Raw genomic sequence first — 24,300 nt, 5'->3', positions numbered from 1 at the left:
ACTGATCAAGAAGACGATGATGAGAGCTCCACAGATCAAGAAGCGCCACCTTATCCTCCAGAGGATTACAGCGAGTGCGGAGATTCCGACGACGAGGCGTTCGGAGATGACTGGTATCGGCGGGACAAGCTCAAGATCAAGATCAAGTACCTCTGGTACTACATTTTCCTGAAAACCTACCTCCAGCTATCGGACCGCTTCAACTTTGCCATCCACGTTCCTCCTGCTGGTACTCCAGAAACAAGCACCGAGGGCATGGCGATCATGATGTATCACATGCTACAGGGGCGTACGGGGATGGTTTTCTGCAGGCCCGGGGACGCGGCCTGGACCAAGATAGCCAACCCTAATTCACAGTTCTACAGCTTCACCGATTTCGCCTACTTCGAAGGCAAGATGGTCGCCCTGGACGATAAGGGCGTTGCGCTGGTGTTCGATGCCACCACGCTCCAGCTCCTCCACCAGGTCGATCCGCCCCCGGAAACGCCCAACCTTACCTGCAAGATCTTCGACTATGCTCTAGACGACTTCCATTGCCTCCGCCTCGTCGCATTGCCAAGCAAGGTTCTCTTGGTCAAAATACACGTCAAGTCGGCCAAGCCGGAGGGCTTCGACACCTTTGAGTTATCTTCCGGGTCTATGGAAGATGACGGCGGACTGGCCTGGCGCAAGGTGAACGGGGATGACATCGGTGGCAACCACGAGTTGTTCCTGGATTGCTACCACAGTACCTTCAGAGACGGTCGCGACAGCAAGGGAACACGGATTTATTTTCACGATGACTTCATGGCTCCCGTCGGTAGTGGTGCGGCGTACTGCTACAACATGCAGGATGATAAGTTGGAGTGTGTTCACATGCCACCGGAGGACAACGGTTCCATATATTCAACTAGGCCTAGTTGGTATGTTCCAACTAATTAGTACTGAAAGGAAAATAAATACGTTGATGTGAGAATTTAGCTTTTAGCAAGGACTGAAATGCAAAGGCGCTTGTATGCAATAAATTCGTTAAACTCTTAAAGTTAGAAAATTTATCTCTCTTAAATCGTATATATCATCCGATTGATGTTATTTTCATTGTTGAATTAGTCCCACCAAGATTTTCTAAAATAAAATTCTTATCTCAAATTGTATATCCCTCGGATTGACGTCTTTTCATTGTTGAATTTTTCGCAAGAAGCAGATTTTCTAAAATACAATTCTTATTGTCAAAATGCAACGCTACACATATGTTAGGGTCACGGTCTTATCACAGGATGTCCAGTCATCCTTTTCGCATCAAGATTTGAACTTTCATTTTGAAGAGAACACCCCGAACCGAAACGAATTTGCACAACTCACAACGCGAATCTAAACATCCAAGCCCGGTACCTTGTAGAATCGATGCGTTCTTCTTATTGGCATGATTTGACAACTCTTTTCTGTTGTCACTCCCTTTACCCAAATACCAATTTTAAAATGTCAAAAACAAATAGAAAAAAAAACTTTTGCTTGTTTGTCTCGGCACTTTATATAAGCACATAAAGTTTCGCGATAAAGCGATATTTTGGCATCGGATTTTGTCCTTTACTACAAAGGCCACACTAAAAGTTGGTTTTTCTTGAAACGGCCTTGTGAACATGTAGCATGTGGAGATGTACACATGGCACTCTTTTTGAAATATATTTAACATTTCAAATGTATTTAAATATATTTTTAAATAAAGGAATCATGCGCATCCGAGAGCCAAAACGCCCCTCTCACAAACAAGTTACATTTGTTCTCACATGTACAGCAGCAATGCAGCAGTAAAATAACTAGAGCTTGGAGCCGTTCCCCGCAATGTCGACCACGAAACGGTAGCGGACGTCGTTGCGCGCTAGCCGTGTCAAGGCCTCGTTGATCCTGTCAGTGGAGACAAGCTCGATGTCGCACGTAATGTTGTGTTCCCCGCAGAGGTCCATCATCTCCTGCGTCTCCTTCATGCCTCCCGTCATGCTCCCGCTCACCGTCCTCTTGCCGAAGATAAGCGGGAATGATGGGAGCTCCACCGGCTTGTCGGGGGCAGCCACCAGCACCAGCTTGCCGTTCACCTTTAGCAGCTCCAGGATGGGTCCAAGCGAGTGCTGCGCCGATACCGTGTCGATGACGTAGTCGAGGCTCCTCGCCATGGCCTGAATTGACAGCAAGAATAAATTATTAGTTCAGTGCTTAGTTCAATTTGAGTTGACTCCGTTTACTTGCGATTGCCCGGAAATCCTATCGAATTTTTATGTATTTCCGTACCTGCATCTGCTTGTCATCGGTGCTGAGGACGAAGTCGTCGGCCTTGAGGTTCTCCCTGGCCTCGCGCTCTTTCGCCGGCGACGTGCTGATGACGGTGACACGGAGCCCGAAAGCCTTGCCAAACTTGACGGCGACGTGGCCGAGCCCGCCCAGCCCGACAACCCCGAGCCTCCTCCCAGCCTCGCCAAGAAGCATCCCGTGCTGCTTCATCGGGCTGTACACGGTGATCCCGGCGCACAGCAGCGGCGCGGCGGCGTCGAGCGGCAGGCTGTCGGGGATTTTGACGAGGAACCTCTTGTGCGCGACGATCATGTCGGAGTAGCCGCCGTAGGTGACGGTGCCGTCCCAGAAGATGCCGTTGTAGGTGAGGGTGACCTTGTCGCAGTAGTTCTCCTCGGAGCGGCGGCAGTGGTCGCAGTCGAGGCAGGACGCGGCGATGCAGCCCACGCCGACGCGGTCGCCCGGCCGAAAGCCGGACACGCTGGTGCCGACTTTGGTGACGATGCCGGTGATCTCGTGGCCGGGCACGACGGGGTACATGGTGATGCCCCAGTCGTTGTTGATGAAGTGGAGGTCGGTGTGGCACATCCCGCAGTACTGCACCTTGATCGTCACGTCGTCGACGCCGGTCTCCCTGCGCATGAAGGAGAAGGGCACCACCTTGCCGGACGCGTCCATGGCCGCCCACCCGCTCACCGCCTGTGTGTGGTTCGGGGTCACCTCCATCACAGCTATTTGAAGTGTGTGGAGAGTGTGTCTTTGTATGAGATTCGTGATGTCTTGGCTGCTGGTTGTGAGTCGTGATTACAGCATCTCCTTGCCACAGCTATTTATAGAGGGCTTAACGCGGTTGGTCCCGGTCAGGTCGTGTTGGAGGTTATGGTTAAGTAGTTTACGGGAGTGGTTGCTTGACCTGCTACTGTTAGCTAGGACTGCATTCACATGTGAGCATCAAATAAACTAAAAGCCAGGTCAAGTTGGAAGGGTTCACTGTCAAGCTCGACAGTTTTATTAATTAATAAAAAAGTTTTGTATATGTTAAGTAAACCATTTTAAGATGCTAGAAAAACTATTAGCAAGCTAGCAATAACACGCTCAAGGGGATAGGGAATGGACCTATGCTTTCAATGGAATATTACAATGTGATTGTTCCAAGGAATTTAGCTCGACTAGCACTTGCATGGGTGACATCGCGAACTGATTCAGTCGAACGCAAGAGAAACAACACCGTGATTTCCTTGAAAACTAGACGTAATTGTTCCACAACTCTTCTTTTCACAAAGTTGTTCCACAACCATGAGTCCAGATCACCACGAGACCACATCGATTGCTGTCATTGAGAAGTCCAGTTGATCACATGGATCACGGTCGCTGAGAATACAGTGTGAAATTCAGGTGAAGAAACGTGACCAGACTCCAGATAACTACAGCTCGTCTGGTCCTTTCGTTTCTTTAGGTCACTATAGGTGGAAAATGAAGCTACGAAGACCCACTTGACCCTGGCAAGCGGCAAGGACGGCAAAATTGTGTGTGCAGAGTGCAGACCACTCCACGGGCGTTGGCTCCAAGTAGTTTCAGTCGCAAAATGGTCCTTCAGTTTAGCATGGACTGACAGGGATGAGATTGTTTGCGGACGCCTGCATTTAGTGTTTTGTTTGGGTTTTTTAGGTGCTTCTCTCTAGCACCGTCTCTGTTGTAATTAGCAAAAAACAAAACCAATAAAAATTAAGCAATGGGGAAACCTATTGTAGATTCTTCAAGAAAAACATCTCCTCCTTTCTTTTTAGGCAATGCCATCTCTTTTTTCATGTAGTCATATTTTCTTTGATAAAGAATATATATTAATATCACGAAGATACCAATCACGCCCAATCTCTACAACAACGAATTCGTGGAGTCCTATTGGTGCATTAAGATGTGCTTGGTTGAATTGTTATCCCTAGTTTCGATGGAAAAAAGGCATACTAGACTTACTACCACATGTTTGGTTTGAAGAATGAATTGTCACCCTACCGCATGGAAACTGTGGAATGAGCGCCACTAGGGGATTTTCAGGCGCATCTCCAACCTCGCGAGGGTGGTTATTTCGAACATCACAGAAGAGGCTGGAACTTGGGTCATCGCGATGCGAAATGTTTAGTGACTTTCACTCCAGGAGAATAGTTTCTTTTGTGTATGTTCATTTATGGAAAATGGTGAAATTCAGAAATGACTTATTCTGAGTGAGTTTTTGCAAAATATCATACTTAAATGTCCAAAATGCTAACAAACTTAGTTGGAAGGAAGAACAGAACCTCCCTCTTGGGGACTATTCATCTGCTAACTAACATTGTGTATTCTCTATCATGTTTCAACTTGCAAATAATTACCCCCCACCCCCCCCCCCCCCCCCCCAAGTTTTCACCAAGAAAACCATATTTGGAAGATAAACTACTGCTAACAATATTCCAATGATATAATTATTTCCATAATATTACCTTCAGTTGCATGTACATTTAGGCTTACATCTTTATTTCTTCCTTTTGGCATATCGATTCTAGCGGCCGGAGCCTGTGCTGCATGCATTTGGCCTCTCGTATGCCACTGATGAAAATGTATTTTTAAAAGGGGTAAAAGCTGGCAAAACTTATGCTAAATGGGGTAATATAGATGAATAATTGTTAAATGGGGTAATTACTGTCAAAAATATGAAATTAGGGGGTAAAACCCGGAATTTACTCTAACAACAAAGTGAATTCAAGCAATGGCCAATGATGATTTGTATGTCATTGCATTCCAAACAAAAGCACCGTGGGGCTGACAACCAAAGCTCAAACCTTCTACCTTTTTGGTATACTCTAATATCTCATATTCTATTGAATATATGTATCGCTTACTAGTGCTAGTTCTCAAGATCCATGAGAGTTTGTTTTGCGTGCAATCCGTGAGATTGATGGCAGGCTAACTGTCAAGAGCTTAATATTTATACTAGAACTAGAATCACTGTAGGACAGACACGTGCCTTTGCTGAACGTAACTAACATCGGCATGCATACATGCAGCTACAAGCCTACAGCTGCAATGCATCTTCCATGATAATCAACCAATTGGCTAATGGGTCCATACCATGTGTGGATAGAATCTAAAATAAAAGAAGAGGTCCATTGATGTTGTGATGTGGACTGATTTTTTTTTTTTTTTGATAAAGGAAATAATGTGGACTGAAAATATATGCTCCTAGGATATTAAAACACATCATGTACTTGACGGTTTCACTCCTCAAACCCACATGTTGGAGAAAAAATCTTGAGGTTAAAATACCTTATCTAGTTATCTGTGTTGTAATACGACACCAATTGGTTATGTATCGACGAAATACATGTAAATAAGAGGGGAAGTGAAAGAAAAAAAGAAAAACGAAATTAATAAGTCAAGTTGAAAGTGTTCACTGTCAAGATTGATAGTATTAACATATACACTTCTTATTTGTTTCGTTTGTTTGGCAAACTATTTTAAGATTCTAAAAAAGACCATTAACAAGCTACCGATAACAGTCTCAATGGATGGAAAGTGGACCTACACTTTCGGTGAAAGTATGATCCGAGTCCCCGTGTTTGGCAGGGAAAAACGCGGGTGTGGCTTGTGATTTGTTCCAGGTAAATTGGTTCGGGTGGCACTTGCACCACAAACTTCACGAAACAACACTATGATTTCCTCCAAATACTAGACGTAGTTCTCCCACAACGTTATTTTTTCTAAACGAAGTTGTTCCACAACTAAAGTCCAGTTTATCACATCGATGACGGTCGCTGAAAAAACAGTGTGAAATTCAGGTGACGAAGCGTGAGCTATGAAGACCGACTTGCCAAGTACTGGAAAACTGTTCGTGCAAACCGCTTCACAGGCATTGACTCGGTCGCAAGTGGTTCTTTCTAGACTGATAAGGACGGTGTTGTTGTGGTGTGCGTGCATTCTGTGTCAAAAATTATAGCCAGGCATCGTCTACTATTGGGGCAACATGGACGTGCTCGATTCAATCCCTGTGCCTAGTTCGGATGGGAAAATCCAAGAACATATACAGAACATTCTAGAAAAAAATCTGGTCGAAGAACTGAATGGCACGTCAAGGAACAACTAGAAACAACAAACAGAGCCAAACAGGCAAGATGCAGTTCGAAACACAAAAATGTTTGGCTATTTCAAAGACTGGGAAACATCACAGAATGTGCTTGCAGTCCACCATTTCAAAATAGCCGTAATAGTAGAATTAATGAAAAAAAAAACCACGCTAGAGAATACATCTATATAGGAAAAGCAAAGGAAATATTTCCAAGAGATTTAAGTGGGTGAGAAATCTCAAATACAGTGCAAAAGAATCTTTACTTCAAAAAATATACTCCGTATATAATGCAGTCCTACAAATCGTTATAACCTGGTAGACATCTTAGCTTTATGCATGTACGAAAATCAAATAACCCAAAATAGGATGTTGTAACATATGTTGTTAAAGTGAGTTATCCAAAACATTTTAGCTTTATGCATGCACTCCCTTTAATCCAAATTAATTGACTCAACTTTGTCTATGTATCTAGACAAAGTTGAGTCAACTAATATGAACCAGAGGGAGTACGAAAATCTGGTTAATTGAATGGAACTGGACACATCTCTGTGGAAACAAGATGATTAACATGGTTTCCTTATCAGTTTTCCATATACCTTGATCCAGTTTTATTTTAGACCAACTATTTTACCATATATATCCAACTAAGACATGGTGATGAGATCATTTGGCTACATATCTGATACGCAGCCACGTGTAGATAGGGGAAAATAAAAAAAAAATCAGGACCAACACACATCCACCGAATAATTTCCATGCTGGAGCCTGCTTTCTTGAAGTTCAATCACATGACTGTCACGGAACTGTATAACCCCACGCTTATTCACAGTAATTATGTTTTCGGTCATTGCCCTGAAAAGAAACAAACATGAGATTACAAGCCCACCTGAAGTATAAAAGGGGCATACGTTAAAACGAAGTTTAAAAACCGGGAGCATATGCTCCTGGGTGCCAAAACGCCACTCCCATACGTTAATAAACTCACCATTATGTTTACCATCTCTGAATTGTGCATTCTTAGATGACTTGAAGGTTTCCAAGAATTCTGTACCCTTCTGCAGTTCAAGCTTCCGCCTTGCCTTGTCCCACTTGTGTTCCGACGCTAAAATCTCAATGATCCGGGGTAATGCTCTCCCTGCAGCATCTGTATCAAGAAAGGCAAGCCGGCATCTCCTTGCAACAAAGTCGACAGCAGACTCGCAGTACTCGTAACGAGCACAATATGCTACTTCAGCTTCTAAGAATGGGTATCCATGAGCAAGTCGCTTTCCCAAGCCTTCGTCCTGGAAAATGAAGCGATTAACGGGTAATATGGAATTGGTATGGAAACCACATAAGCAGAACTAGCTGAATCAGCATACGCATATTGTGTAGTTGAACACTGAAATGATGCACGTTAATACTGAATAGTTGACAACTACTGAGGCTACGCTATCCAGACTGTCAAAAGTCGGTAAAGGCATACACTGGCAGCTCATATGAAATATAGAAATACAACCCAGTGTCATAATTTAAAATCAAATAATAAATTCCATGAAAATCAAGAGAAGTGGATTAGTAATGTAAGAGATGCACTGATAAACAAAGAAATCAAATAGTGTTAACAATTATAGGTTGCTGGTACAACTTCAGTTAAAAAACTGAAGTGGTCTAGAAATTTAGAGTCAAAGCAGAAATTTAGTTCGCATCATATATATTCAGAGAACCTGAATATGCAAACTGAAGTATCATCAACTGTGATGTATTCATTAAATTACAGGAAATTTTAGGGGTATAATTCAACAAACACATACACAAGCAAACAACACGTTGTCATCCTTGTGAAATACAGTCCATTAATTGTGTGAACTGCATGGCTGCTCATGGAAATACTAGATCTGGTGTATTTAATTGACGTGGGGCTCTATGTACGTATAAGCTAGTGCTGCCTAGACTCCGTGTCAATTTAATCAGTCCGGAGGGAGTATGAGTTAGAGAGCAACATGTGGCGTCCAATACGCGTGTATCAAATGGTGTGCTAGCCATGAGGTTGTGGGTTCGTGGGTCTTTAAATCTCTATGAAGATAATAAACCAAAAAGTGAGACGAAATTTCTCCTTCATGTCTTCTTACTCTACTCAAGCATTAATAACTCACTAAACTGAACCTCATGTCAGCACACATCGATCCAGAATGAAACCATTTACGAAACTTTACCCAATTCACAAGTTGAGGCCTCGCTATGCCTCTAATGAACATTCCATTTCCGCATGTGGTTCACAATTTTAGTGTGGTAATGGTGCGCAGATATCACATACATCTGCGAGATCAAATGATCTATACAGCAATTAAACCTGAGAATATTTCCAGTTTAACCGGGTTGGATGGTTTAGTTTTTAATGTTGGGTTTGATTAGTTCGGGTGGGAATGGGTCTAGTTTGTCGGTAGTTGGGTTCAGTTTTGGTTCATGAGGAAAACAGTTGGGTTTGGCTGGTTATGGGTCCAAACAGTTTCGGGTAAACCTGATTAAAACTTTGGTTAAGACCCGGTTTTTTTCGGACGGGTCAGCGCATCGGCATGAAAGGATCGGCTGGATTAGAGCCTATGGCCAGCCAGTCCATGCTTCCCTGCATGTCGAGTGCATGCGTAACTAGCTTCCATGTAAAAGGAGCTAGCTAGCTGGGAACTGATCTCTACACATAGGTTGAAAGTACAGTTTGTGGCATCAGTTAAGTTCGGTTCAGGTGGGGATTGCATGTGGTTCAGTTTGGGTTGGGTTTCAATACACAGTTTAGTGGTTTAGTTTGGTTCACGCGGTTTTAGTTTAGGTACAGTTCAGTTACCCAACCATTGCCAGCTTTAACAGCAACATGCTAAATGGATGGTATTACTGTGCGTGATTTGTGCTTATGTTGCTGGATATCTATCTAGTGTATATTAATAGTATATGACTGGTTAACAAGAAAATATATAGATATGCTAAATAATCACACAAAAAGTAAAACATCGGCCATTGTCCTGATGGGTCTTTTATTACTAACTATGGATTTTTATGATTGTGCCTAATCACAATATAACCATTGATCTGATGACAAGCAGTGTTTCAGTCTAGCTGTGTCAATTTGTGTCAAGTGTCCTTCTAGGTTCTGGCTGGTAGACCAGAGGAATGGAAATCCTCTTGAGTTTAGCACATTGGACTCAAAATCCTTGGTGTGTGTCCCACTTCGCTTCACCAAAACCCAGAGGAACTCTGGATCTTAAAACGGCGAGTTCTACCAATTTTTTGAATATAAAAGCTCGAGTTGCTCCGCGGGAGGCATGTTCAAGGATTTCAAGTCACGTGACTAGATGAACGGTATTCAACCCACCCATGTCCTATTGCCTCCTATGTTAAAAACAAGTGTCTTTTTGCCTCCACAATAGAACAGAACATACCAATTTACTGAATCCTATTTCGACTTGTGCATCCCTCATGAGTCATGACATAAAGCTCATAGCAAGGTAAGTAACTGCTACCTCAGTCCAAAAATAAGTTTCTTAGTTGTCTTGAATACGGATGTATCAAGACACACTTTAATTATAGATACAGATGTATCTAGAAAAAGTTGAGACACTTATTTTTGAACGGAGGGAGTACAACATAAGTCTACAAAAGACTGCTAGGTTGGCAGATCATTATTTTTAGTGATAGATCATCACTCTATGTATTTATTATATATTAAAAGCTATAACATGAACGCGTGGCTGGTCAGCTCACAGTCCTTTTCTTTTGAGAAACACGAGACCTAAGTAACCCCAGTAAGTGCTTATCTTTGAGGCGTAATTAGAAGAGGCTAAACAGAACTTTCTATTTCTTTTTGCGGAAACGTAGCTTGCATATGTAAGTTGCCATAGTCAAGGGATAACAAACCTGGGCAATTGCAGCCACTCGTTCAGCAAAAGTTCCATATGCATGTGACAGATGTTTTGATACAGCACTGTCCATTGCACCCGGAATAACTTTGCCACCATACGTCTTTTTCATTCGCTTGTAATTCTGAGCAAGCACAGTAAAAGAAGCAGGGTCCCATCCATATCCACCAACTATATGCAAATGATCAGTAACACAGCCATTTGCTGGCTTCAGATTCCCTGACCTTATTGCTGCATTAACAGCATCTTCAGCCATGCTGAATAAACAAGATCATCAGGATACACCAGTGGAACTTATGTATTAGCACATGCTTGCTAATGCACCCATATAGCCTACCATTCCATCAAAGAAATACTTCCCCCGATTCATATTACTTGATGCTAATATAGATGTATCTAGACACATTTTAGTTGTAGATACATCCACTTTAACATCAAGTAATATGGATCGGAGGGAATAGCAGATAACGTATGCATAGTGTGATGTTCCGACTAACAATAAATGGCACTAATGCAATCATTGACGGTCAAATTATAATTTATCAAGTGAATGATTAAATTATAGTACAACATATATGATCATCTAAATTATGCAAAAAAATGCATGGGAAATACAACCATCAAGATATGAATGATAGTAAACCAAGGAAAAAATTTGAACCAAACCAGCTTAATTCTATCATGTGTACACAGAATATAATTAGCAACTGTGGGACCCCTTTACCTTCTATAGGTTGTCCATTTTCCACCCGTGATTGTTATAAGCCCTGGGTGGTCTTCAAATACAACATGATCTCTAGAAATACTTTCTGTATTCTTTGCTGATGGATCCATGGCCAATGGGCGGATACCACTCCAGGCAGAAAGAACATCTGAACGTCTCACCTAATGAACAATGAAAATATATCTGTACAGTTAGAAAAAATTCCACACAATGAAAACAATATGGAAATGCAACAGAAATATACAAAAGGAATTAAGGTAGGCACATGACTTTGAGTATTAAAATACAAAGGGGCATCTTGAATACATAACTAGGAATCAATGAGCGAAGAGGCGCAGAAAAAAGTTAACCCAGTTACAAGCCCTTCGGATTGTACCGAGTTTAGCAATGCATGGTTTTTAGTACTCAGTTGGACATGCGTTACCATATAAGAAGCGACCCATTTAATCATGTTCTACCATTACTAGTATGTACTCGAGCGCTTGGTTTTCTCACCATGACCCAATGCTTAAATTAGATGAAAATGCTACCTTGCTGAGAGAATCGATGCAGAACTTCAAATGTGCCGTGAAACCATGGGCATAAGTAGTTTTTAATAGCTTGTGAATTGAAAGGTTAACTTTTCCTCAAGAAACATCATAACATTCATAAGTCGGAGCATTCTAAGTTTCCTAGATGGGAAGCAGACTCTAGATTGATTCCCATGTACAAGGTGTTGTATGAGCATGTCATCCACATACTCAAGCACATGACCCAGCAAACGTACAGAGAGGTTTAAGGTGATGGAAAACAAATTTTAAAAAGGTTATATATACACAAGCACACGAACCTGAACATTAAGATAATCACATATTGCGTCCAGTATGAACTGTATTTCATCCTCATGTGGCTCAGGAAGCATTGTTATGTCTGTACTAGAATCAGTTGTCCCAGCAACCGTCCTTCCCAACCATGGCAGCATAAATACAACTCTACCATCTTTGGTTTTGGGGACTATTAAGCCCATCCCTTCAGGGGAATAGTAATCAGGAAGTACAATGTGCACTCCACTGCTCGGACATATCATGGGTACTACATTATTGTTAGCCATCTTCCTTACTGAGTCACAGAATGCTCCTGATGCATTAACAACCACCTTTGCAAATGTGTCAAATTCCTTACCTGATATCCAAAATCAGAAGTTAAGTAACTATATAAGATTACTGCATAGTGCATAGTTATCTAAATAAGCAAAACAATTCCAGATGATAATCTCACATCATGGTTCACGGAAAGTACTAGTATAGTAAAAATAGAAAGACATAACCTACTTCTCACAGTATCGTTTTTCCCTTATCCATGCTAACATAATACTTGTTATCTTGTATACCATAAGTTAACTGCCTACATGTTTCTGGTATAGCATAACATAGTTATAGGCTTCTAGCAGTGCAGCTTTAACCATTTGAGGATTCAGACCAAACTGCTATGATCATTGTATAATCAAATTTCCTCCCATTCCCGTGGTCTGCATGTTTAAGATAACAAGATGCATCTGAAACTAGAAATAGTCCACTACTTGTAAATTATATTTACTAAATGGATGTGCAGCATCATAAAACAAGATAGCTCATGCCATACTTTATAGCGATTTTATCTTTCACATAGTGGAAAGAGGAAAGACATACTTTATTCTACCTGATAGCGTGTCACGGATGCGTGCACCAATGACCCTCTCACCAGATTCATCCTTAATGAGGGACACCACTTCAGCATAATTGAGAACAGATGCACCAACAACTGCAGATGTGCACGCTAACCCCACATTCAAACGAGAATCATTCATTTGACCATCATAGTAAACTACCGTTCCTCGTAGGCTACGATCACCATCATTCCTTGCAAGGGTAGGGAAAAGTTCAACTGATTCTTCTACAGAATAATACCGTGATAAATGTAGTAGCCTTTTTCCAGCAACAATATCGTAGAACTTCAAACCAAACCAGTAGTATACAACCTCAAACCAGTTAAAGCAAGGAGTCATGCACGGCAAAGCATGGCATAAATGGGGAGCGTTCTCAATAACTTGCTTGCGTTCCTTAAGAGCATGAAAAACAAGCTTCAGCTGCCCATAGTCAAGATTGAACACTGCCTTCTCCAAGTAACGCACGCCTGTACAAATGGATCAATGCAAAAAGTGATGAACAATGAAAATTTGTGCTACCAATCACTAATACATGCTATGGGCTTTGGGCCCAATCAACATACTTGAGATTAAACAACGAAATGTGTGCTTCTCAAAATGGCTGCTTAAAAAGTATATCTGTTGTTCTCTTTCCTTAGAAATAACCACACTGAATGAAGCAGGTAAGTTATTAACTGATCTAAGACACAAGCTCTGATAACCTTTTAGAAAGGGCCATTAACTTGACACTGCACTGAGTATTGCTCGTTACTGTCTCTCACATGCTCTGACTTTTGAATACCAGCATCAGTTAGGTTTTACTTTGTGAATATGTGTCACTTTGATTTCTAGGGATTTATTCCACGAAACATGCTATCAGTTTCTGATTGGTGCTGGTGTCAGATAGATATGGATGCAATTGGAGCAGACTATACTCATAGCTGGAAAATCAACTCTGTTCCATGCACTTCGGTCCAGAGGAATTCAGGTGTGACAAGAAATGTATCATTTAATTGTTCCAGTACACAAAAGGGGATAAGTAGGAAAGTGCCCATTGCCAACAGGTAAATTAAATACCAGGCATGAAGCAGCCCTAACCCACACTCTTCGTTTCCATTGACTTGTCTACTTAGAGCATCTCCACTCGTCCCCCCGACGAGGCCCCCGAGCGACGTTTTTTCCATCCGGACGGCGAATTTCGGCCCAGTCGCGCCCCCGGTTCCTCGTTTTCGTCCGGATTTGGCCCTTAATCCATCCGGCGAGCCCACGCCACCCCCGGCCCCCCGGGGCGCGCTCGGGGACTCCGGACGAAAGGTTTTGGCGCGAAACGTCGTGTGGACCCGCGTAGTCGGCGACTGGAAAACCTAATCCTGTCGATTTTCCCTCCAATTTGCTTGCATATCCCCATTCCCTCCAATTTGCTTGCATATCCCCATTCCCTCCAATTTGCTTGCATATCCCCATTCTCTCCCGCCGAAATCCCCCAATCTCCTCGTCTTCCAGCTCCAGTTCCTGGCGGCGTCTTCTCGTCCACCACCACTCTCCTCCTCGTCTTCTCGTCCACCACAATGCCGCCGAAGGCGCCGGCGAGGAAGATGCGGGCGAAGAAGACGAAGCCGCCGGGCATGTCGAACGCCGAGTGGGCGGCGGACGAGCAACGGCGCGACGTGGAAACAAGCGCCAGGGCGGAGAGGGTGAAAAGAGCCGCCGCCAAGAGGTCGGCGGAGGCGGCCCAGGAGGAACAAGCGAGGCTGATCAGCATGGCCTATAGCGGCGGCATGTTCCCCGGCCAATGGCCGACGCAAGGTACAACAAGTTCCCCGTCTTCCTTCTCGCCTTCGCTGTACTCGCCGTCGCCGACTGCCGTGTTCCAAGAGGGCGCCTACGTCCAACCGTCCAAGCCCACACCGTCGCCGCCCGAGCTTGGCGTCGGCGGTGGCGGCCTGTTCGAGGACACCTCGCCGGCCATGCGACGAGGGCCGCTCGCGTTCGGTGCGATGGCGGCGCCGAACGAAGAGGAGATCCACGAGATGATCACCTCCGGCACCACCGCCGCCGCTGCGAGCCCGGGATTCTTCATGACCGCCGCCGCTGCGTGCCCGGGGTTCTTCACGCAAGAGGAGACGAGGGCGACGGCAGCTGTGGCGGCGCGCAACGAGCATCGCGAGGATGTTGCCGACGGAAGCCAAGCCGTCGAAGAAGAAGGCGAGGAAGAAGAAGAGCCAACTCAAGCCGCCGCCAACCTGTCGAAGGGGAAGAAGAAGAGGAAGAAGGACTCGCCGCCAGCCGACCCGCCTAACAACCGGCCGCCGACGGAAGAGGCGCGCCTCGCCGCAGCTTGGATGACCGTGTCCACGAACGGCATCATCGGGGCCAATCGGTCGTTCGACACATATTGGCTTCGAGTGAAGCGGGCGTACGAGGAGCGCAAACTCGTCGATCCCTACTTCAACAAGACGAACATGAACGTGTTCCGGGAGACAAGGCAATGGCCACCCATTGGGGGCTCATGCGAGACGGCGTGCGACAAATGGCACGGCATACGGGAGGAGTGCGAGAAACGGCCGATCGGCGGCCACGACATGGAGCAAAAGGTATGCTCCGTCGACCCTGCATCACCGAGGTACATCGTCGTTAGCTGCCCCGCATCTCCGTGCTCTTTTTCCCCACTGCGCCGAGCTTTGGACATGTACACGGACGACACCAGCTGCAGCTCAAGTTCCTCAACGTCTACGCCCGCCTCGAGAAGTGCGAGAAGTGGAAGGAAGTCCGCACGACCCTGTCGAAGAGCAAGACCGAGCAAGATAACCCCGACGCTCCGGCGGCAAGCGCGGCGGAAGGGCGCCCGAACTCGGCCGAGAAGAAGCTCAAAGAGCTCAAAAGACGGGCAATCCCGCCGACAGATGCGATCGTCGATCGACAAGTGCCGGGCCGACTTGAGGACGCACGCCGACGGGAGGAACGACAAGTTCGACGGCGGTGGCGGGAGATGCTCGCCAACCAAGGCGTCCGGATCGCCTGTCGAAGACGACGGCGGCGGCGAAGAAGAGGAACACAGACTTGGCGTTCCTCATGGGCGGCGGCGACATGGAACTGATGGACGAGGAGACGAGGAATTGGTACCAGGGCCACCGCAACGACATCCTCCGAGCCACTCCGGCCAGTCCTTCGTCGTCTCCGCCGGCTCATACCTCGTCTTCCTCACCATCTACCTCGTCGACTGCGGCTGCTTCGACGTCCACTGCCGCTGGTTCATCATCCGCCGCCGCAGCCGCTTCGGCCACGACGTGTGAGGAAACTGGTCCGTCGGACGGCCGCGCCGGCCGGGACTGCCGACGAGCCTGTTTCCGTGTAATTTCCCTCCGATCGCCGATCTGTGGCTGATCCTTTTGCTCCTTTTGCCGATCAACTGGCCGTACTTGTAGCGCGGGACGGCGGTTTGTTTGAATTTAAACTCTATCCGCCGAACTCCGGGTGGACGACTGGAAATACGGTACTCCCCACGCCTTAATTTCGTCCAATCCGGAGGTAGTTTCGTCCGGATTTGGGCGTGGGGAGCCCAAACGAGTGGGGATGCTCTTAACTTAAGAAGATGGTAGTGGGTGAGTGGACCATGGAATCTAATCGGCCAAGCGCTCCTCCGGAAGATTCGGCAGTAATTAAGTGAGACGTAAGCGAACGGAATATATTGCAAAAAAAAAAAAAAAAATCTCAAGGATCAACGTGCAAAACGAGAATCTCTGAAGGGCCTAGGGTTGGGAATAGCAGTAGCGCGCGCGCGCACGCACCGCCGTGGATGAGCTTGGTGGATCGGGAGGAGGTGCCGGAGGAGAAGTCCTCGCGCTCGACGAGGCCGACGCGGAGGCCGCGGGTGGCGGCGTCGAGCGCGACGCCGCAGCCGGTGGCGCCGCCGCCGACGACCAGCACGTCGAGGGGCTCCGCGGCCGTGGACCCGGCCAGCGCCGCCCGCTGCGCGGAGCGCGGGGGCGGCCTCGCGTCCGGGCGGGACACGAGCTGCCGCGCGGCCTCGAGGGCCGCCGGGGAGGAGTCGGAGGCGGACGCCGGCGACGGCCAGGCCGCGGCGGCGGCGGCCGCCGCGGCTAGCGCGGAGGAGGCGGCGAGGGCGGTGCCGGCGCCGCGGAGACGCCACGCGGCCATGGCGGGCGGGCAAGTGGGATCGCAGGTGGGTTGAGGAGTTGGGGCGTCACGGGGCACCGAGAGAAAATGGCGTCAGTTTATTCGGCGGAACCGTGGACCTCAGGGCCGTGTCATGTCAATGGGCGTTCGAAGCAGAACGCTGAGTCGATCTCCATCGTTCTCGATTATAATTTTGTGCAAATACTAGCTGAAAATCACCTTAAAAAGTGCTACTCCCTTGGATCCAGCTGCTCCTCCTGTGTTTCTCGTGATCCAAGCCTCCAACTGCTTCTCGTGTAAAAATGTTAAAGCTGTAAAAGTTTCGGAGCTTTTTGAGTTCCGTAAGGTCCTGAAGCATTAAAATACGAAAAAGAGATTTTCTCTCCCCCAGAAATTAAATACCAATAAAATAACTTCATATAAAAGTCTCATAAATCATCTAAAAATGCATAAATAGTGAATAATTAATGTAAACTACTCATATATGATGCTATTACGATGATATAAAATGCACGTATCTAAAGGTATTTCGAAAGTCATCGCTGGCAAATTTGGGATGCGTTTCGGTCTTTCACGGCAAACTTGATCATCTAGTTTCATTCGTTACTAGCTAAATAACAACATGTTGCTACGAAAATAATCGCTGCTTTCTTCCATATTTAAAGAAATTGGTTTTGACTGAAGCTTCAGGGTGTTCTAGTTGGTTGACTTGTTAACTTTTTGTTACAACTTTTTTTAATAATATGGTCAAGGTAAGTAGACCTTGTAAACTGCAACTTGGCGGGGAAGCGGTTGCCGGAAGCGGGGAAGAATAGGGAATTTTGGAAGGCAGCGGTTTTGTCATTATGCGTTTGTAAAGTGATAGTGTGGCACTTCCATGTTAAGTTTTGGTTTCTTATGTTGGGAATATGCAATAGAAGCAACCATGTATGATGTAATTCTCAATGTATTCATAAAGATATAAAGTCGTCTTTGTATGAACGTTTTATATCTACCATCGAACATGTGATACAGTTGTGAAACTATGTATCAGTGTTGCTCATACTGTATTATCTTTAGTTATGGAGGTTATGATGGACACATGACTTACACTAATGTGAAAGTCGGCTATTTATTCGGTTCCTGATACCATAATTTGATGGCCGATCAATTATATGATGTTTTATTGGATGAACTAAGTTAGCGAGAAACAAATACTTTGACCATGGTAAGATAACGATCTGCCCATATGGTGTAATCAAGCTGAAAGCATGAAAAATTGTTGATCAGTTAAATATAATATTATAAAAAATATAGGGAAAATGTGGCTCCAATAGGTAGACCGGGACCTTCCTGCACTACCACTACCAGCGGAGCTGGTGGTAACGGAAGAAGAGGAGGCAGTGATCTACCGGCAAAGCAATGGTGGCAACGTGGTGTGCTCACAAAATCACCTCTGTGTGGTTTGGGGAGGAGGGACAGCCGTAGGTTATTACGCTATTTATTTTTGTATTTAAGTTAGTCTCGCCTTAAGAGACACATCATCATAGCTTGGAAATTTTGTTTCAGTGTGCAAAAATTATATTCCATCGCAAAATAACTTGCTTAATTTTATTTTCATATGTGCACGATTTGTTTGGTTGCACGTGAAGGGTTTTGAGTTGAGTGGAGATTTCAGCTGAGAGTGTTTGGTTGCACGTTTTACAGCCCAAGGAGCAACCTAATAGCAAGCATCAACTATTTGGTTGTTATCTATATCTTGAGTGTGATAACCTACTCTCATGTGTGGCGAGGCTACCAGACACAAATGGGTAGCACAAATATGAACATTCAAATTCAAACCTTACATAATAAGAAGGGTACGTTATTTAAGATCTAAGCAACGGATAATAAGTTCATATAACAATCGACACAAAACTACTTCAAGCACGACCGATACTACCATAGTTGACCAGTGTTTCTCTTCCACTACCCTCCTGGTGGCATCTCCATGGTCTGTGCACATGGTCATCACTTCATAACAAGAGTAGTCGAAGATGACCACTCGGTACCTGCCCATAGCTTTCTTGTGGAAGGTGAAGAAGTAGCCGACCTTCGGTTCAAGGGAAATTTCAATGGCTGCTCACCCCTGATTGATGATGGCATTGTCACCGTCGAACTTGGTCTTGACCATCCATTTGCATCCAGTATTGGTGACGAGGGTGCATGATGTTGGAAGGGGTCTTCCCGAACCATGCCACAAGTGGCTTATGGATCCTTCAGGAGCCTAGGGTAGGCTGGAAGATCACCCGGACGAAGTGCTCAAGGCCCTCCTCGTCGTGGAAGTGGCCGACATTGGCTGGCCTTCCTCAAGGCATTTTGTTCGACACCTCATCGTTAACCTCCATAGGTGCGTCGAGGTTCATCATAGCCTACTGATGGCTCCCAAGTGCAGGAGATCAATTGTACCCCTCCGTCCTGGAAAAAGCTGTGCACCCTATGTTCAATTTAATTTTACAAAAAGCTCTCCCGAATGAAAAATGTTCAAAAATACGTTTGATTCAAGACATCATCTTCCCGTCCGGGCGACACACCATTCGAACGACCGCGCACCGTCGCTGCTCGGAGAGGGCTTTCTCGATCTTGGAGCTGAGGTGAGGGGCGAGGAAGAGCGGCACACGACGGCTAGGATGGAGCGGAGGCGAGCTGTGAGGAAGAGCGGCACGCGGCGGCCCTGGAACGTCTGCGGTGTGGCCCTGCAGCCGCACATGGCGTCGCAGCATGGGCGAGGCGAAGAAGCCCGTCGCGGTGGCCGGGCAGCAGCGGAAGGAAGGCGGAATCCATTTTTGATCCGAAAAATGGGCCTTGCGGGAGCCTGGGCTAGGGTTTGTGGTGGAGTTGCACACAAAAGCTTACACACCATGGGATCCAGAGCGGAGGATAAGGTGGATCCAGGGCGGTGGTCGTGCGACATCAGGAGACCGTCGAGATCGAGCAGCGACGGTGATAGCAGGGATGGGGATTTGGGGACCGTGACGAGAGGATGAGAATTATCAGGTGAAAAAATGCAGGGGGCTTTTCGCAAAAACGACAGCGCGCGGCTTTTTCTGGGATGGATGGAATAGTACTTTTTAATAAGAAAGGTTGTCGAACCCACGAGGAGCTGAAGGTATTGATTAGTAAGTTTGACAAGTAAAACAATAAAATGGTGCATTGGTTTTGGTGTTTTTAGTTTGTAGTTTGTAGTAACATAAAGTACTGAAAGTAAGTAGCAACAAGTAAATACTCTCAATGAGAGAAAACTCAATCCTCTATGAAGCAAGAGGACAAGCTCAAGTGTGTGTGAACTTGTATATGACAAGCGCTCCCGAAGGCGGCATGAATTTACTTAGCATTTAGATTTCTATACAACATGGTGAATATCTTGTCAAGTTTTATTCCTTTAGGGCAGAGCCTAAATTAGGTGTAGCCATAGAAATAAGAAAATATACCCCTTATAATGGGCACTATAGCCATTTTCATGAGAAAGTATACGAATCATTAAGACATAAATGTCCTACCATAGCAATTAGTTTATTGGTCACCGACATAAATCTCTCTAATGCAACTCAAAGTATTATAAAATGGTTTCTATCATTCCGTTTCTTCCAACCCTCATCGTTGTGTTAAAGTGTAGCCATATGAGCTCATATAGTTGAAGTAATATGCAATCAACGTTCACATAAAACCATCATAGAACCACGTAAAAGATAAAAACTTGACCAAATACTCATTGCAATTCATGTATTAAAGAAATCATAGCCAATTCATCCTATGCCCCCAGGAACCAAATCCCCATCATAATTTGCCATGTGTTCCCCTCTGGTGCTTCTTTGGCCCACGGTTCTTCTCTTGATGAAAAACTGATAATGTATTTTTTCTTTAATTTTTAGCCGTCCAGGAGTTCCCTGAAATAGCAAAATACGAAAAATGAGGGTGTCTGCCTCCCAAAAATTATACCAATGAGAAGAACTTTGTAGGAAATTCAAATAAATCAATTAAAAGGCATAAATAATAATAGATCATGGTAAATATCATTCAAAACATGTCATATAAGTTATCATATTGTTGTCAGCTTGAACTATTCCTAAACTATTGATTGGTTTCAGCCTTTTGCGTTTAGCCTTTTTTTTACACTTTCCTAATTCCAAAGACAACCAATTCAACACTGGTATTGTCTAAATTTCCACATGTCGATTAGTTTAATTGTTAATTTGTGTCCTGAGTTAGCAGACATGTAGATTTTGTAAGTTGTTAATGTGTGTCCTCGGTTAGTACACATGTGATTTTGTTTTTCATTTGGTTCAACACAATTGATTTGAATGAAAATAGACACTAGAATTCACAATACATCATATTTCATTGATTAATTTCATTTCGTCACTTTTTCTAGAATACATCATAAGTAGAGCATCGATCAAACCTACTTAGCAACAAGTACATACAACACCACTGCAATCCGAAACAAAATTTGTAGCTAACACATTAATTCCTATAGATCTTAATCAGCTGATCTATCTTCTTCACTACATCATCCATATTATTCTCCGCGTCATCCATCATCTTCAGTCCATTTTCTTCTTATTCGTGGTTCCTTCAAATTCTATGTCACCAGCAGAAACAACATTGTCAATTGCAGGCAAATAACCATTTCTAGCACGGAAATCCACATAGGAATCTTCTCCATTTCCCAACAGGAAAACTCCCGCAACACACCCAATTGCCGACGTGGCATCGGCGAGCGCGGGTCAGACCAGTTTAAGACCTCGCGTGAGTGACTTAACAATAAAATTACGACATATACATTCAATTTTAAATATAGGATTTAAGTAAATGTGCGGAGAAAGAATTACTCAATTAATTAATTTAACTATCGTGGCAACGCACGATCTAGTACAGTACTATCTCTAAAGAGCTCTAAGCTCCCACCCTTTTGAGAGCTTGTGGTTGATTTGGGGCCCACGCTACAGTAAGCCGGTTATCTGGCCGAGTACGGCAACGTCGGTGCCGAGAAATTGATACGGCGGTTCGTCCCCGTCCCATCCGTACGGTCGTCACAAGCCCATTAGAATCTACGACCTCCATACCGCCTCCATCCTCCCCTCCGCTGCCGCTGCTCATGCCGAGCAGCGTCGACACCGACGCCTGACTCCGCATCACGCCCCACCACGACTTCCAGGCGGAGGTGCACCCCTGGAGCGGCGACAAGGACATGGAGGAGCCACTGCTGCAGGCTGCAGCCGCTCGACTGCAAGATGGGCTCGCTGCCGGTGGTCGCCGCCAAGGACGGCATGTCGCTCGGTGCCTCTATCTGCACGAGAACGTGGTAAATCTGGTGTTCCTTACTCCTTAGTCTGCTCTTCTCTACTGGCTTTGTGTTGTGACTTAGGGAAGGTGTTCGCCCGTGCTGCCTCCTAATGTTTTCCCCAAATTTAGTTTTGCTATGCTGCAAACATTAGTGTCGAATAGGTGATTGCAGGAGTTTTTTTTTTAAAATTGTATCTCTCTTTTAGGTTTCATATATTGCAGGTGTTTCCTGTGCACACCAACTGTTTGACCAAATGTCTGACGTACACTTCCAAGTAGCAGCGTTGCAATTGTAGGGTTCGTTGGTTGCTTTAGACCGCTGCCTCAAATTATTGCGATCTCCCAGTTCGTCCTTCGCATGTCTCTTCCTATTTGGCATGAGTATGGATCAGCGTTGTTTGTAAATGGCTTGATGGAACTGGTGAGATAATGGGACTTTATGTTTCTGAAGGGGAGTTCACTTGATGAAGGTATGTTAGGCAGGCAAAACAAATATGGATAACATCAGTATTTAGTACACATGCGCCGTGTAGTTCTTATTTGCGCTAATTATTTGATGTCTATCTCTGGAAGTATACGCATGAGGTATTACCTGATTACTCAGGCTCCAATATGCTTGACTTTGAGCAAGAATATATTTTTGAGCCATGTAAATTCCGAATACCTATTTTAGAAACAATCGGAGTCTCAGAATCTTTGTTTGACTATGATGTAGCTGAATTAGACATGGAGAGAAAGTTACGCTAAATTATGAAACATTGATAAGCTAATGCAAGATATTTCTGTGATTTGATCCGCCATGATTTAGCTAGCACATAGTGTTGTGTACTTACTCTCAGATTTATTGGAATTAGTTCTGGAGCTATAATTTCAGTTGCCCTGATTTTGAAGTAACAATAGTTTATTTCCCTAATTTTTTGTTGAAGAATTTATTTCCCTATCCTGCAAGCTAAGACTGCAGATTTGTAGGAAAAAGAGAATAACATTTTAGTTTAGGAATTATAAGAAAAATCTATTGATGGAACAGGTATCTGGTAGTTGTGCTTTAGGATTGTAGATTTAAATGACATTAAGAGCTTTATGATTGAATAGTCATCTTCACTGACGCATATTTGATGATTTTAACATCAAGATAGTGCACCCATTTTTGGGTGAATATAATATGGCAAGAACAGATTCTATGATTGCCTTGATGTCCTGTGATGGACACTGAACAAAGTCACCTCTTACGATGATGCCATCTACTCAAACTTATCATTTATCTATATGCAGATTTATGATCATGATGATTTCATATTAATGTTTATACCTCAGTCTAATGTATGAAAATGTCGATAATTGTTCTCTTATGACACATACTACAAATATGTTGAGGAGTGAAAATAATTCATTCCCTCTCTACAGTTGTGATAGATGGGATGTCCCTGCTGTTCGTACTTATTGTATTTTTTCGACTGTGAAGATGAATTAGAGCCTTAAGACCAATTTAAAAATCATTCTCAATAATTTTGGTTATCTTCTCTTAGAAAAAATTGACATCCAGGCTACTTGCTTATGATACTTTTGCTGCTCATGTGAGGCAACTAATATGCTCCTAACTTTCATACTATTTATTTGTTTGCAGGGGCGTACTTGTTAATCTGTTGTTACTGCTATTGATATAGTTCGAACTACTGAGTTCAGGGTTTACCGTTAGTCGGTTCATGTTACATGTTCTTGCCGATGTTCCTGTTGTGGCTTCCCCAGTTTGCTTCGCTTCAGTGCCCACGCGGTGGGGTTGGTTCGTCGCTGTTCGCCGTGGGGAAGTTGATGGCTTGCAGTCATTGCTGCCACTTGGATTCCTGACCATAAACCTCAGTTTCTTGCTCCCTAGGAATGATGGCCCTCTCACTCACTCCCATGGTGCAGTTCGGAACATTTTAATCAAGGCAAGGTAATCTCTCTGTAGTTGGACTGTGTTTCTTAAAAAACATTTTAGCTGCAGGTTGTATTGCTAAAATTGGGAACCTGGTCATCATGGAATTATTTTGGTGAATGGGATTGGATTTCAATCATTATTTCCTCAGTAGTGGAAAGCTTATACAAGACGCAAGTTCTATTCCATCCCGAAGTACTACAGTCTGCAGTTACATGAGAGTTCCATGAAATTCTTATATTGAAGCTATTCTGGGCAGTTAAGTAGTACTCCCTCCGGTCTCTTTTGATTGACTCGGATTTA

At 44.5% G+C, this 24,300-nt stretch overlaps 2 protein-coding genes across 2 annotated transcripts; both read right to left on the bottom strand.

Moving 5' to 3' along the window:
• Positions 1-1,680: 1,680 nt before the first annotated feature.
• On the bottom strand, positions 1,681-3,086 carry LOC127331204 (probable cinnamyl alcohol dehydrogenase 6). The gene is made up of 2 exons (XM_051357275.1): positions 2,266-3,086; positions 1,681-2,153 (listed from the first exon to the last, which is right to left on the bottom strand). Exons 1-2 carry the CDS (start codon positions 2,989-2,991, stop codon positions 1,797-1,799), a joined length of 1,083 nt encoding a protein of 360 aa, XP_051213235.1. The 5' UTR covers positions 2,992-3,086; the 3' UTR covers positions 1,681-1,796.
• A 3,825-nt stretch (positions 3,087-6,911) lies between these two features.
• LOC127331200 (glycerol-3-phosphate dehydrogenase SDP6, mitochondrial) lies at positions 6,912-16,884 on the bottom strand. The gene is made up of 7 exons (XM_051357272.2): positions 16,430-16,884; positions 12,656-13,129; positions 11,808-12,139; positions 10,979-11,139; positions 10,253-10,511; positions 7,350-7,647; positions 6,912-7,216 (listed from the first exon to the last, which is right to left on the bottom strand). The coding sequence occupies exons 1-7, from the start codon at positions 16,797-16,799 to the stop codon at positions 7,209-7,211; spliced, it is 1,902 nt and encodes a 633-aa protein (XP_051213232.1). The 5' UTR covers positions 16,800-16,884; the 3' UTR covers positions 6,912-7,208.
• Between the last annotated feature and the right edge of the window lie 7,416 nt (positions 16,885-24,300).

The sequence above is a fragment of the Lolium perenne genome, chromosome 2 (genome assembly GCF_019359855.2).
Source record: "Lolium perenne isolate Kyuss_39 chromosome 2, Kyuss_2.0, whole genome shotgun sequence".
Classification (NCBI taxonomy): domain Eukaryota; kingdom Viridiplantae; phylum Streptophyta; class Magnoliopsida; order Poales; family Poaceae; genus Lolium; species Lolium perenne.
This window is presented reverse-complemented; position numbering and strand designations above follow the sequence as displayed.

Excerpts from the sequence above, each read along its gene's own strand:
- LOC127331200 (XM_051357272.2), bottom strand. The coding sequence starts at position 16,799 with ATGGCCGCGTGGCGTCTCCGCGGCGCCGGCACCGCCCTCGCCGCCTCC. Across the intron at positions 11,140-11,807 it reads GTGATTATCTTAATGTTCAG|GTGAGACGTTCAGATGTTCT; the intron begins GTTCGTGTGCTT and ends ATTGTTCATTAG. Across the intron at positions 10,512-10,978 it reads AAATGGACAACCTATAGAAG|CATGGCTGAAGATGCTGTTA; the intron begins GTAAAGGGGTCC and ends TTGTTTATTCAG.
- LOC127331204 (XM_051357275.1), bottom strand. The coding sequence starts at position 2,991 with ATGGAGGTGACCCCGAACCACACACAGGCGGTGAGCGGGTGGGCGGCC. Across the intron at positions 2,154-2,265 it reads CCGATGACAAGCAGATGCAG|GCCATGGCGAGGAGCCTCGA; the intron begins GTACGGAAATAC and ends CTGTCAATTCAG.